Source organism: Centroberyx affinis, unplaced genomic scaffold (assembly GCF_046629955.1).
Source record: "Centroberyx affinis isolate AG114_WGS23_722 - 3 ecotype Tasmania unplaced genomic scaffold, CSIRO-AGI_Caff_v1 ptg006791l_1, whole genome shotgun sequence".
In the NCBI taxonomy this organism is placed as follows: Eukaryota; Metazoa; Chordata; class Actinopteri; order Beryciformes; family Berycidae; genus Centroberyx; species Centroberyx affinis.
In genome coordinates, this window is record NW_027283445.1 from 76,893 (window position 1) to 92,222 (window position 15,330).

General features: G+C 41.6%; 1 protein-coding gene across 1 annotated transcript; it reads right to left on the bottom strand.

Annotated features, from left to right (window-relative positions):
* Positions 1-8,722: 8,722 nt before the first annotated feature.
* On the bottom strand, positions 8,723-14,100 carry LOC139639076 (beta-1,4-galactosyltransferase 1-like). Its single transcript, XM_071513141.1, has 2 exons — positions 12,823-14,100; positions 8,723-10,852 (listed from the first exon to the last, which is right to left on the bottom strand). The coding sequence occupies exons 1-2, from the start codon at positions 13,204-13,206 to the stop codon at positions 10,187-10,189; spliced, it is 1,050 nt and encodes a 349-aa protein (XP_071369242.1). The 5' UTR covers positions 13,207-14,100; the 3' UTR covers positions 8,723-10,186.
* Between the last annotated feature and the right edge of the window lie 1,230 nt (positions 14,101-15,330).

Sequence of the window (15,330 nt, forward strand, 5' to 3'; positions counted from 1 at the left end):
TTTCTGTCAATGGGGCGGTTTTCCTCCAACTAATATATGGACTTGAGTGTATATCACTACAGTGCTGTTTATGTGGAGCCAAAAGCTTTCCCAGACCAAGAAAAATGTTGAGCTGTAGAGTTAACAGCCTATAAATTCCTCTCAAATCTTAAAAGCTCTCATTCCTTAAGTGTTTCGGCTTTTGGCTCTGGGACAGAATCAATGGTTTTGTTCACTTGAGAAAGTCACGAGGAGACTCCAAAACCAGGGTTAAGACTTCACAGCCCTCACTGGAACTTTGGAGGTTGACTCTTGACAATCTATAGACTTTCTTTGGACATATTTAGCCATTTAACTTCCCGGAAAAATTCTTGACCTGCCGAATGTTTGGCAGCCAGTGTTGACAGCTTGTCTCTCCCTCAGTCTTGGTGGATATTGTTGACGACGAACACCTGATCACACCTGCACATTGCAAAACAAAAGAGCACCTTTTTTTCCCTCTTACATTTTCCTTATCAAGTCTCACATGACATGACTCAGTTTGCTCAGTAGGGCCTAATCTAATCAAAGTTTTAGTTTGAGTTTGTCATTTTGTCTAATCTGTAACAAATTACCTCCTAATCTGAAGTTTAGAGCCAAAGTTCTAAAACGCCAATCTTCATTCTACAGCCTCTAACACAGACTGGCACAGACACACCAACAACCACAGCTTGGATTACACTGTCTTTCTTTTTGTTTGACTGTTGTTATATATAATTTTTTATTTTTGCATTTTGAAGATAGCTCATTTCTGACCGCACACTGACTACTATGTGCAAGTATACACATGAATGCTGACATCTGAAGGCAACTTTAACCATTTACATCATACGCTCTCCATCTTTCCTACTAGCAGCTACTAATGTGGCAAAGCTGCCCTGCCTGAGGCCTGCTGGGACAGAATATCTTCTTTGGTTTGGGGGGGGGGCCTTCCCATGGGACTGGCTGTGTTTGGATTCAGCCTGTTGCATTTGGAGCTCAGTTAAACCACCCTGTATCACTGGAACTACATCCATAGGATGTCAATCTCTCTGGGATTTACAACTACTGAATTCCTACCAATGGAAACCTGCAAAGCTATCGCAATACTCTAAATAGAAGGATCCCTTGCACTGATGCTTCAACACACACACACACAAACACAAACACACTCTTATCATTGTTCGACCTTTGGAACTCTCTTTTTGTAGCTACACTGGATGACTTTCTTCTCTAAGGACACACGCACGTACACCCACATTCTTTTCTATTTAATACTTTCTTCTTCACTGGTTTTCATAATGTTTTTTATAGGCCGCTCCTTCCTGCACGGAACCTAAACTGTGATTGCACCAGCTTCGTAATGGACTTTGCTTTCCGCTCTTTATGTTGTTCTCTATGCGGGAGGGAGCTATAGGCTGATGTGAGTGGATGATAAAGACGCATCCTCGCTTTATGTCGGCCAGTTTTAGAGTCAGGTCAGGAAATGCCCGCCAGTGTTTCTCAACTGTTAGGCTGGGACTCAAAACCAGACAGGGACACATTCTGACAGGGTTTCAGATTAAGGAAAAAACAGTTGTGGAATTAACTGGGTCACGACTTTAAAGACAAAGTGAAATTTGGGCGCTGATGCTAAATCAGTTCAGAATCACTGGTATTGCCACAGTTTATTTCACTTTCTGGGCTGCATTGAGATCTGTGCTCCCCTCACCTGTCTCCTCCTGGCTGTTGTACTAGTAAACATTGTACAACTTCATTCTCAGAACCACTGCAGCTGTGTGTGAATCTGAATGTAGTTTGACATCATTGTAGATCATTGGGCAGCATATATTTCTCTCTGTTGGTCTGTTTTTTCCCCTCTTTGTCCCTCTTTTGTGGGGACAAGACAAATGGGGAGAGTTTACTGTTTTGTAAGTCACTCGTGCTCTGAAAAATGAAGACAAACTGCTGCACACTGTGCGGAGCCTCGCAAAGCACCACTTGTTTTAATAATGAGGGGTTGTGTTCCCGTCCTAAAAGGCTTTTGTCAGCGTTTCAGTGAGACAAGTTACAGGGAGCAGAGTGTTCCCTTCCCTTCAGCTATAGAGAGGGATTTTCTTAGGGAAAATGTATTCTAGATGATCCAAGGTTTCTCTCATCCTAAACACATGGACATATTTGGGGGTCAGTCTAGGCTGTGATAGCTTTCTATCTCATTTAGAATGTGAAGATTGATCCTCGACACTGATCCAGGGTCAGATATCATTTCAGCCTGCTAATGGTGTAGTTCAGGACAGGCAACAGAGTAACCTGATCCCAGGTCTGCAGAGAGGATTTCTCACCAGATAAAAGGGACGGGCTAAAGGTCATTTGAGGAGCATCATATACGTTCTTGTTTTCTCTGCCTCCTAAGGTTTAGTATGCACTCGCTTTCATTTGCGATAATTGACCTGAGAGGGATTGGATTGGTATGAGGATGGTGATATACAAGGAAATGTTTTGGGTGATGGAGGATGGGCAATGGTCTCAGCAGCAGCCAACAAAGTGAGACACAGCATTCAAAATGTATTCAAAAGTTTCTTAAGTAGTTTCCGGTGTGATTAAAGCAAGAATATTGAGACATTTACTTCTTAGTTTGCTGCCCAAAAGACTTGCCCAAAGAGTTAGTCTGTGTATCATCGCTTTACACCATGAATGGAAACGCACACTTTAACCAATCAAAACATGTTAATGCTATATGACCTAAGTCAATTTTAACAGATTGTTAGTGAGGAGCATGTAGGAGTGAGTAGGGCAATATGTAATGGACATGGAGTGATCTTTTTGGATTATTTACCCAGGTGTTCAAATATGGCGTCATTCTCGGTTGATACCATTCAGTTCCCAATTCCACATTGTGATGTGTAAATAGCATTTGCTTCGCCTCTTCCTCTAAATATTGTGTGGCGAAAATGAATATTGAATATATTGACACTTGCAATGGCATATAAACAGTACTGACATCAAACCCAGAGGCCACCATATTGACACACCTGACCTGCTTCCTTGTTTTGTTTTGCTTTCCAGACTAATGCTTCTCTTTTTACTTCCCGATTACAAATCTGGGCCTTCACGTGATCATTCGCTGCAATGCAAAGCACATTATGTTTTCCTTCCTTTTGTTACCGTCTGTCCATACTTTTGCTGTTCACAGTGTGAAAACCGTTCCACTTTTCATATTTAATGAATAAAACTGTGTGTTTGCGCTGATAGATGAGCTCCTGACTCTTTGTAAGCACTGCGTTGGTACTGCAGCACACACGTACAAACACAGACAGACATACACACACTTTATCGCCAGGTGTAGGACGATCTTGTGTACTTAGTGAACAACACAATACAGCTCTATAGATCGAATGCTCTCTCTCCATCCCCACATCCCTTCCCTCCCCCGGTGGCTTCAGTCCCCAAGGAGGGGGTGGGGTGGGAGACAGCCTGAGAGAGACGGATGCTTTTGTTGATGTGCTGCGTGTGGCATTTCTGTTGTGGTGGCGTCGCCCTCGGGGACACGGCCGAGGCCCGATCGGCTCGGGAATGATGGGTTATCAATACAATATATTGATCGATGAGATGAAAGCTTGATGAATGTGTCATTGTCTGCTGTGGATGTCCCCTGGGAAAAGAGAGAGCAGACAGAGGGACAGACCGCCGACACGACAAAGAGAGACTGTGGGTGCGCAGCTGATTCACGGGTTTGTCAATATGGAACCTGTGTGTGTGTGTGTGTGTGTGTGTGTGTGTGTCCTGAATATAGATGAAAGGGAGGGTCTCATTGTCTGGAGGAACACTCACATGTTGCTGGAGAAAGCATGTATGTGGTTGTGGTGTGGGTGCGCATGCATGTGTGGTGGGAGGAGGATTTGGTGCAGTGCGAATCCCCTTTGTAATGGTGCAGCAAAAACCTCTCTCTCTCTCTCTCTCTCTCTCTCTCTCTCCCTCTCCCCCCCCTCTCTCTCTCTCTCTCACTCTCCCTCTCTGTTTCTGCACACTGAGGTTTATGTAAAAGCCTTACGTAAGACCATAACACTCACTTGTACCAGCCCACCAGATCAAAGCTGGTGATGCTGACAGGGAGACGGCTATGTGTGTGTGTGTGTGTGTGTGTGTGTGTGTGTCTGTGTGTGTGTGTGTGTGTGTGTGTGTATCGGCTGATCTCATCACTAATCTGCTGCTGCTTGGCTGCTGGATGTAAAGACTCATCTGATTGTGAGACGCGTGTGTGTGTGTTTGTCTACTTTTGGTACATAATTCTAGTGTGTAATAAGTGCATGACTGGGAGGATTTCTTTTGCCCTGAACAACAAACTCCTTATACAAACCGCAGAAGAAGAGAATGAGGGAGGGAGCGAGGGTGAAAGCCATAGAGAAAGTGAGAGAAAGAGGGATTTATTGTGAGTGTGAGTAGGGGTTTGTCTGGGTTCAGCGCTAAATGTCGAATGGTGCTCCGGAGGCCTAATATGAAGAGGATGTGTGTGTGTGTGTATGTGTGTGTTTGTGCTTGCTTGTACATGCAGTCAATGTGTATTATGTTTGAGTGTCTTCTAACCGGTGATGACTGTGTGGCTGATGATGACGTTGACAATGAATTACATTAATGATGATGATGATGGTGATAATAGTAGGAAAAAGAAGTGGGAGGGAGATTTAGGAGCAGCATACGAGGAGGGGTGAATAGTTGCTGTGTATATCCCACAATGCTGTGCGTTTACCCAGAAGGCGACCTATACATGGGACCAGCATGGCAGCCAAAAATAATGACAGAAAAAGTGTTAAGTCTCAACCTCTGTGACGAATATCAGCTAGTTCACTGATAAGTAGTCCAACTCTTTTACTACTATTCACATAATTCCATTGGTTAAAAAAAACTTGATTCATCAGCTGCCAGCATAAATTCCTAGTATTTTTCTGATGATTGTGCTGGTCTCACTTACTACTTACATTAGAAATCATCCCATTTGCAAAGCTGTTTGATAACTCCTTGTAATAGTGCTTCAAGACTGAGGAGAAAGAAGATGATACTTTACATATCTGTTGCTAAGAACTCATAGCTATGGCTTCTTTTGCCCTAATAAGTGTGTTCATGTGTGTGTTTGCATGGGTGTGAGTGTTTGTGTGGATGGGTGTGTGACTGAGCCTCAAGCTCCATTCAAAAGCTGCACCCCACATTTTGCATGGCAGCCTCTCCACAGTGGTTCCCATAGTAACTCCACTAGGTCAACCAATGAAAAGAGGGGGCTGGGCAGGAAGGAGGAAGGGGGAGGGTTGGAGGAGGAAGGGGGGTAGCGGTGGGGATGGGGATGGGGGTGGGGGTGGGGGTGGCGGGGGGGGAGCTGACACAGTGTGCGAGAAACCTGATTGGAGTTGGACTGGTGCAGTAAAACACACACACACACACACACACACACACACACACACACCGCCACACACGTGCATACACACAGACACACACACACCGATGTACAGACGTGTGTGGGAACATGTGCTTATATACACACCCACGTATCCAAACAGACATGCACACACACATATTCAGTCGTTCTTGCCTGCGCGTACACACACACACACACACACACACACACACACAGCTGTCAACTCCTGAACACACACATTAATCCACTGTCAGTGCCAACAACCCTTAATAAAGCAGAGAAGGAAGTACTGAGAAAAGGGGAAACGACATAAACAAAGCTCTGACGTTTAACACACATTCTCTATATGTGTCAATTCCACATGTATACATATACATGTGCCTTACTGTACCAATGGTTTTCACCACTGCAGCCTCATTGGAATCCCCTCTTTCTTTTTCTTTCTATATATGCATTTCTCTCTCTCTCTCTCTCTCTCTCTCTCTCTCACTCTCTCTCTCTCTCCTGCACGATACCACAGCATCTCTCCAAGCGATGTTGTGTAATACTTCCACTTGTCAATAATTTATCAACAGACAAGCTTCCGACTCTCTGTATACACAGGATGAATGTGCATGTCTGTTTGGAGACTAGAGCATACAGCATGATGCTGAGCGGAGCTTGAACCCACCAGTGTTTGTTTCATTTGTCATGGTAATTCTCCTTTATTGGATAGTGTGGAGAGAGTGGAGAGAGAGAGAGAGAGGGTGACATGCGCCAAAGAGTCTGGTTCAGACTTCAGCCCAGACTCTGTAAATACATCAGGTGTATTTGAAACTCTGGCGTTGTGAGTGCTAATCCACCAGGATGCCTAACAACACCACTTTCAACACTTATAAATACACTTGAATCCCTCCATAGCTAAAGAAATATTCTGGTGTCTCCCACTTTTGGGCTAGTTTCTTTCATCACACCACTAATTTACATTATTCAGTGGTTCATTGATTTCAAAGGTCATGTCCTGCTGCTGATTTCAGTTTATGAAAACAGTTTACAGCTATCACTTGTGAGACAAACTATACTGTTCCTGCTCTGCACACAATTGATTCAAACTCACCTCTCCACGTTATTGCCCCGAAAAGAACAAGCATGTGTTTCCCCTTTCGCAGCGACAAATTATGGCTTTGAATTGACAAAAATGTCGGTAAACAAGATATTTAATTAGGTTCCAAACTGAATGAGAGCTTATGAGCGGCAAAAAAAAATGTGGATTGAGTTATGAATCACAAGACGAGTGATGATGAGTGAAATTTCCTTTTACCAGAGAAAATTAGTGAGCCAATACATATTGGCTAGAAATGTGTACTGTGTATTACATTAAAATCTCCACTGGACTTAATATGTGCTGATAGCCATTGTGTAAAAACTTACCAATACCAAGTGCTATGCCAGTTCAATATATCTAAATTGTAAACACACTTGAATTTCAAATTGCATCCTCATATCTAATTTTCTAATGTAATTAATAGATAAAGATCAGTTCAACATCATGCAACTTCATTGATAGTAAGATTTATACAGGTCAGCCCCCCTGCAGAGACTAGACTGTCACATGTGCTCCCTCCAATTTACTAAAGCAACAATGCTGAAAAATGCATTAGGAGGTTGGGCGGGCTGGGGGGTAGTGCGCATATTTATGCTTGTGTGTGTGTGTGTTTGTGTGTTGGGGGTGTATTAGGGGCAAAGGGCTATAGGACAGTGTTCCCAGTGTGTCTTCTGCATGGCTGGCCTGTCAGGCTTTATTTCTCTGACCTGCGAGGCTTCCAACTCTCCCCCATTACCGGGAAGACACCTCAACCATAATCTGTCAGAACAATCTGCCAGAACGCACAGAAAGAATTAAAACAGATAACACTTCCTGTGCTGCACTGAGAAATCATGCACATCAAACCTGGTTGACCTCATTTGCACTTAGAGAATTGCCATTGAAGCTGGAGTTGTCAGTGCGATAACCAGTAATCCTGCTCCATAGTCCCTTTGAGTTGCTCTCTAACAACTGATTCTCCAATTTTTGTTTGTAGTTATCTTAACTCAGTATCACAGTAGCGGGATCTGTTGTTCTGTTGATCTGTTGATCTGTTCACAAACATGTTAAATGTAAGTTTTCAGGCTATTTTCATGGCCTCATTCAAATGAATGGGAAGTAAAAATCCAAACGCTACAAACTCGTCCAGGTGCATCCAATCTTGCTGAGTAGATGATATTCTAGGTTGGTGGTCAAGAACTAAATAACCCCCATGTTAAAACTAAGTGGAATATTGCTTTAAAGGATTAGGATCAAGCAATCTTTTGCTGTTAAAAGAGGTAATCTGTTGCTACCTCTAAACTATGTTGTTGTCTAAAACCTTATTAGAATTTCTCAAAAATACTTTTTTTTTTTCAAAAAAGATAACAATTGAGTTAGAACTACTTTTTCCAAGACTTTTGATAAAAACAGCAGTTTAGAGATAGGCCTATAGTTGTTAATGGTTGAGGGGTTGAGGCTATAGGTTTCAGCTTTATGGGAGAAACATAATGTGGACAGGTAAAGTTGACTTCATGTGGGAAAAACATGGTAGTTGCATTGTAAATAGTCTCCTCTTTACTTGATTACCAAGCATAGCTAACATTTTCCTTTCGTTCAGTTAACAATACTTCAAGCTGATGCAATGACAGATTTTTCTTTCACAGGAATGATGGCATTCCAAGCTGCTTGTCACCTGAAGGGAGTTATGAAAATACTTCCGCTCATTGACAGCCTGGTTGTATCACTGAGGGCGGCGAGGCGTGATGCAGGCTGAAAATGTGGTTGGAGGACTCATGGAGACATTAGGGTAAAAGGCAATGCACTAAGGGCAATGCTGAAACACAGTGAGAGTGAGTGAGACGTCTGATTCTTATTTTGCCATAATGAGTCAGCATTTTTCATCTACTGTCCTATTATTTACCACAAACTCATTATATCAACCTTTTTTCTTTATAATAGCTGCATTCAAATCAGTCTTAATTGCTCTTGTGTATATTTATATCATTAAAGGATAAGTTTGGCGATTTTGGACCTATATGTAATTTGTCTGTTACATACCTGTAGTACTTGCAGACAATATTGGATCGGGGTATGTCAAATAGGGCCTGCCTAGCAACCGTGATATAAACAAGCGTAACATTTATTTTGAGAAATTTAAATAAGCACTCTATCTGCTAGCTGTAGCAATATAACCTTGGTTGTTCTGAAAATTGAAATCCACTCGCACAACCTTTAAGAAGAAATATTAACGGTATAAACAGTATCAGCTAATGCAAACCTTTAATAATCAGCCTCTGCAGTCTAACAGCTAGGTAGCTAAGCTTTAATAATAAAACACAGTGAGAAAAACTATTAATACTTTGAAATACCTACTTAATTGTCTACAACGCCTACTTAATTCCTAATTCGAACAAATTTGTTTGTGTTTTTTCTTAGTAAACAAAATAAGATGAAAGTTAACAAAATAGTTTAACTTTAATCTTAACGTTTTTCTTAAGACTTAAGTGACAAAAAATAGCACTTTTTTATCTCCTACAAAAATCATGTAAAAATAAACACAAATAAATAAAATAAACACATACATAGATGTACAGTATACACATCAGTTACACTTTATCCACTGAGACTATTAAAGCAACCTGTGTGTACACACACTCACCCATCCACACCCACCCCCACACCCACACCCACACCTGATTGTGATGCACTGATACAACCAGGCCTTCATAAAACAAAAAAAAAAATTAAAAAAAATCATTGCCTTCATCATTGTCTTGGCATGGCCTGTGCTATTGTATATTGTATATTGTATGTTTCAGCTCAAGAAAAAGTTGTCAAGATGAGTGGGTGTGTGAGTACAGTGTGTGCGTGCGTGCGTGCGTGCGTGCGTGCGTGCGTGCGTGCGTGCGTGTGTGTGTGTGAGTGAGTAAGCAGTTTGCTTTAGCTTTGTCAGTCGGCACAGTGTTGGCCACAATGTGTGTGTGTGTGTGTGTGTGACAGAGACAGCCAGAGATGCAGACAATGACTTATCTGTATGTTTTGTGTGTATGGGGATCAAATGACTGAGGTGCAGATCATGTACAGGTCTAACTGTGGAGAGGAATGCAGGTATCATTGTCTTGATCAAACAAGATTATGGCTATTGTGCCCCTAACCATCTTTTTTCCATTTTGGGCACCACTTTTGTGATGAGGCATCTTTGCAACACACACTAAGTGACAAGAGAGAGAGAATTCTGTCTGACACTTAATCTTACAAGTTTAGTAAAGAATCATGATGTAGCAGTGAGAATGAGGTGAATTCGGCAGAGGTGACCCAAAGTGTTGTACAATTGTGTACAATTATTAATAAATTAGAGGTAACACTTTATAATAAGGGTCACTAAGTTAAGGGTTAGTTAATGCTTAATAAGCATTAACTAACCCTTAATTAACAGTTAACTAATGTGTCTGGTAATCATTTACTAATGGTGTTCATGTTAACTAAGGTATTAGTTTAAACATTATTTAATAGTCATCTTTATAAACTATTAAATAATGTATAAATTAATACCTTAGTCAGCATGTCAAGTCAAGTCAAGACATGTCCATGGTACATAGATTGCAAGATAGTACAGACTGTACTCTGCACCCCTGGGATTTATGCCAGTTGGTTGAACTATTGAAAATGTTCTTTTGGGTCGTGAGACAAAAACACTGAGAAGCAATGATGCAGCCTACAAGCAATAATCCAGCGTCCACAGCTTCCATCACATTCAGCTATTTTGGAGGGTGAATATCCACAGTGATGAAAGTGTACAGTGCATCCTTCTCAATCTTCTTGACCGTGTATATGAGGGAGTTAATCCCGTCTTTCTCCATGGTCCATATGGTTTTGAAGAGCTTATCAGGATTCTTCGGATCAGGCTCGTTGTGCAAGTCTCTTTTATGTTTGATCATCTTGTACTTTCCGATGTGTGAGTCGGGCCGAGAAATGGACATTTTATGGAAGGCAATTCTCTTATAGATGTCGTCGTCCTCGGCGCCCCAGCCCCAGTAACTGTTTGGGAAGCCGTTAATCTTCAAGTATTGGTCCTTGGAGAATGAAGCAACTCCACCGAAGTAAGTCTTATAGGGCAACTTGTAGTTAAATTTGTCCATAGCCACAGACAGGTGTCGGGGCTCGTCAAAACATCTGTAGAGGTTACGGTCATTCATAGGAACCAGGTCTACGTCAGAGAAGACAAAACAGTCGTACGCGTACTCCTTCAGCGCCTCCACAAAGCCCACATTCAGCAGCTTGGCCCGGTTGAACACCCCGTCACCGTCCTGGTTGATGACATACACACCATAGTCCAACTGCTGTCGCTGCAAGATGGGATGCAGGTAGTAAAGCCAGTGCTTCAGGTGCTCATGACGATTGCGGAACGGGATGATGATTGCCACCTAAAAAATAGCCAAATAATTAGATTCTATAAAATACAGCAAGTATTTTGTGCAAGCATTTGGACAGTGACATTTTTTTTTTATCTATAGTCTCATCACTTTGGATATCAAGTAATACAATGACTATAACATAAAAGTAGTGACACTCTCAACTCAACAACAAACTTTATCATTAGGCAGTCAGTCTGTTAGTAGAGCATCAGAGCATGTATTTTGAGCATGAAACATGTTTTTTAAAAGTGACTAAATTTGGCCAAGGAGAGCATGGCGACTAGGTTTTTCCCTTCTTGTGACTACGTATTCTAATGAATACAAATGAAGTGGGTAAACCATGTACAAAGCGGGCGGTAGATCTTCACTTGATTGTTTGTCAGTCTGTACTCTAACCTGATATCTATCACGTGCTTTCACATCCAAATTAATAGGAACCTCAAGCCAAATCATCAAATGATGACTTGTCCAAATATGTATGGAGGTCAATGCTCATCACTGTCATTCATTGTAAATGTGCTGACGAGTAAATGTGCATGAATGTAGTAAATTTCAACTAGGCCCTTAATTCCTACGGTGGCCCTGAGGGGCAAAACACAACAACATTTCAGAAAACACAACGACATTTCACAAAACACAACAACATTTCAGAAAACACAACGACATTTTAGAAAACACAACATTTCAGAAAACACAACGACATTTCAGAAAACACAACATTTCACAAAACACAACATTTCACAAAACACAACGACATTTCAGATTACGGAAAAGGTGGGGCAACACTTCTTGTTTGTGACTGGACAGAACCCAAGTCCCTGGCGACAGTTCAATGTCATTTCCTGTTTCTATTGTGTACTACTCTCAGCAGTGTCCTTGCACGAATTTTAAACTGAGTTTGAAAGGATGGAAGACGAGATTGAAATCATAAGGGAATATTTTAACAAAGGACATTCATATGATGTAATTCTCGATATGCTTTCAACATATCATGACATTAAAATGTCCCGTGGAACCCTGAAAGCACACTTGAAAGAATTAGGACTGAGGAGATGGGGCGGCTACTCTTCAACAAGTGACATCAGAAGGGCCATCTTATCAGAGCTGCGCGGACCTGGACAGATGTTTGGATACAGAACTATGTGGTTGACTTTAAAGCAGAAACATGGCCTCTGTGTTAAAAGGGAGACGGTAATGTGAATGCTTCGTGAACTGAACCCACGCGGAACCTTGTCGCGGACATGTCGTAGGTTTATTAGACGCATGTACTATTCTATGGGTCCAAATTACTTGTGGCATGTAGACGGGTATGACAAATTAAAACCGTTTGGCATTGCGATATCTGGCTGTATAGACGGGTTCTCCCACAGAATCATGTGGCTCAAATGTGGACCAACAAACAACAACCCCGAAGTAATAAAAAACAACTTTATTAACTGTATTAGGTGTAATACAGTTAATAAAGTTGTTTTTTATTACTTCTACCCGTCTACATGAAAGCAGGCCATGTTTCTGCCCATTGTATTTTGCCCCTCAGGGCCACCATAAATTTCACTTCAAACTGTTTGCATGCTGCATTTTTCCCAATACCCTTCCCATTCGGGGGTTGGGGGGAATTTCTTCTTTGACTTCCATTGCAAAATCAAAGGAGTGGCAGTACAGTCTAAATGCTCTGTAAGTATTGTCTCTGTTTTCACATGTAGTAATGGAAGGATGATAATGTGTTTTTCCCAGAAACCCCAACTGGTATCAAATGTCCTTCATAAGTGACACAGGTATTCTGTACTGTTCTCAGCTTTCTGAGTAAAGCCCACACCCTAAAGTAGCGCACTGGTATGTTGGAGAATCAGGATATGTATGTTGGGGAATTATAAAATATTTATCCATCCATCTATCTATGTATCTATCCATCCATCCTTTCATTGTTTCATCTGTTCATTTATTCATGCATTGAATCATCTCTCCATTCATTCACCTACCCTCTGTAGTGCGATGCAGTCTGGTGGTTTGTATTGTCCTCCCTCCTGAAGAGAAGAGTTGGCGTCCTTCCTCACCTCCTCCATAGTCTGCTGCCAGTCAAAGTCCACACGGAGTGGACCCACCAGGCCCGGAGGGGTATCAGGACAGGTTCCCAAAGAACTCCCATCGCCTGAGATAGCCTTCTCTATGGGATTTTTGTTCAGAAGCTCATGCACCCGTTGTTTTATTATCCTCTCCAATTCAGAAGGTTTATGAACGTATCTGTTCGAATCATGAAATGCCATCAAAACATTGGTTTTACAGCTGTAGAGCCAAACCACAATTGAACACACAAGACTAAACAAGAAAATAAGTCTCAGGGCTTGAAAGAGTGTTTTCCGCATCTTTGCTATCCCTGGTGATAAGTATTCACTGCTGGATGAGAAAAGTCTATGGTGCAAAGAAAAATAAAACAGCAGAGACCAAAACTACAACTCCACTGCCAGCACTTCTCTCTCCCCATACACAAAAGCAACCAGACAGGTTTTTGTTTTCTTTGTGAGTAGCTTCCTTGTGAGTTTCAGCTGAGCAGGCTGTAGAGTTGAGTACTATTATTGATAAATTATTCATCACTATTTAATTTGTTTCCTCTGAAATGGCCTTGAATCTAGTGAAATCTATGTGTGGTTGTAAGTGTATTATTGTGTGTGTTTAGATTTGTATATAAAACAATTTTAATATATTTATTCCTTTAATTGGTATAATTGCTACATCTAAGTAACTTAAGATTGATTGATTTAACATTGTATGAAAATTGCTCAAATGCACAAATTATTACTCAAACAATACAATATTGCCATTGTGAATAATAGAGCAATAATCTGTACTTCCTGGTATGTTGTCAGACTGAGCCCTCTACTGGTGTGCGATAGACTGTGCTGATGCTCTGACTCTTGTCCTCTGTAGACTGGCAGGACACTACAGAGCCTTTAAGAAGTCCTCACAGAAACTGGCAGGGTGCTCCAAACCCTTTCAGAAGTCCTCACCCAGACTCTTTAGAGCAAACCCGAGAGACAGCTCAGGTGTTGAGGCGTGTCCACACCTGCCCAAGGTTGTGGACATGTCAATGACTCCCTCTGTTTCCCAGTAGTCCTGCAGACGGACAGGTTTTTTCCGTAAGCTGTGCCGGGAGGACAAGACCTTTTTAAAAATTCTGCAGCTCGCAGGACAGGAAGAATCCCTCGCTAAATGAAATGGGGAAGAAGTTATTTCTCCGCCCAGTAATTATCTCGCCTCTCGAATGTCACTGACAAATGTACAGTACACTGCGGGTGACTTCCTATTTATCTGTAGGTGAGCCTAGAGCAGGTGCAGTAAGGGGAGGTGCTAACACAAATGTGCACACCCAATGTATCAACAACATTTGTTCTGTGCAGGAAAAGACTTACACAATACATCAAATACTTGAATTGACCAGTTTCACTTTAGTTAGACTGTGTTGAACGTCTAGACAAGGTGATTACGAGTATTAGGATTTAATAATCATATCTATAATCATAATAATAATCATAATAATCATCATGAATCACCAAGTACAACGGGTGCACAAGGAATTTGACCTGGTTAGTTAGTGTTGACACATGTAACAGCAGCTCACATACAGAATGGTGCAGACAAAAAATATTGTATGACAATAGACTAAACATGAACACACTACTAGTATACATTCAAAGCCAGCCTGAATAAGACCAACTTGAGAATGCTGTGAGTAGGGTAAAACAAAGTGACAATTGCAGATGCAGCAAACGTGTTGATAAATCACTTCAGTTTATCTATATAACTGAATATCCTATATCAGTGTCTGTGTGCAAATTTGCAGGTTTCCATCAGTCTGTCAGCGCCTGAGAACACACTTAGGGGTGTGGTGTGGTGCGGTGTGGAGAAGAGGCCTGGTAGAGCAGGGTGATTGCTGCCAGCAAGGGTAACTAAATGCAGGTACTCATGTTACTGTAATTGAATAGCCTTTTCTGTGTATTATTATTGTTTTTTGAGTCAGTAAAGTCAGTAATTTTTTTTACGTTTTTACTGGAGTATTGTACTTGACTACATTTTAAATCACATCCATTACAGAGTACAAATGTTGTGGGTTCTCCATAAGCAACAGAAACTGGACAATCATAACTTGGACGACTGGACAATCGTTAAATTGTGGAGCCATTTGCAAAGAACGGTCAGTCAGCAAAGAAGCACACACACATGCGCGCACACACACACACACACACACACACACACACACACACACACACACCCCTCCCAAACACACAGGAAACAAAACGGCAAGAATAAAAACCATGACAATAACAGCAACAACACCTGTAACACAATAAAACTGACAGAGCCGAACTGACAACTTACATTCAAATACAAATCTCTAAATCTCCTTTTGGGGAGAGGAAGCTTATAGAGCACTCTCCATCTAAACCGTACAGGACTCTGGTCCTCCATCACAGCCTCCCACTGGTGTTCCC

Excerpts from the sequence above, each read along its gene's own strand:
- LOC139639076 (XM_071513141.1), bottom strand. The coding sequence starts at position 13,206 with ATGCGGAAAACACTCTTTCAAGCCCTGAGACTTATTTTCTTGTTTAGT. Across the intron at positions 10,853-12,822 it reads ACTGCATCGCACTACAGAGG|GTGGCAATCATCATCCCGTT; the intron begins GTAGGTGAATGA and ends GCTATTTTTTAG.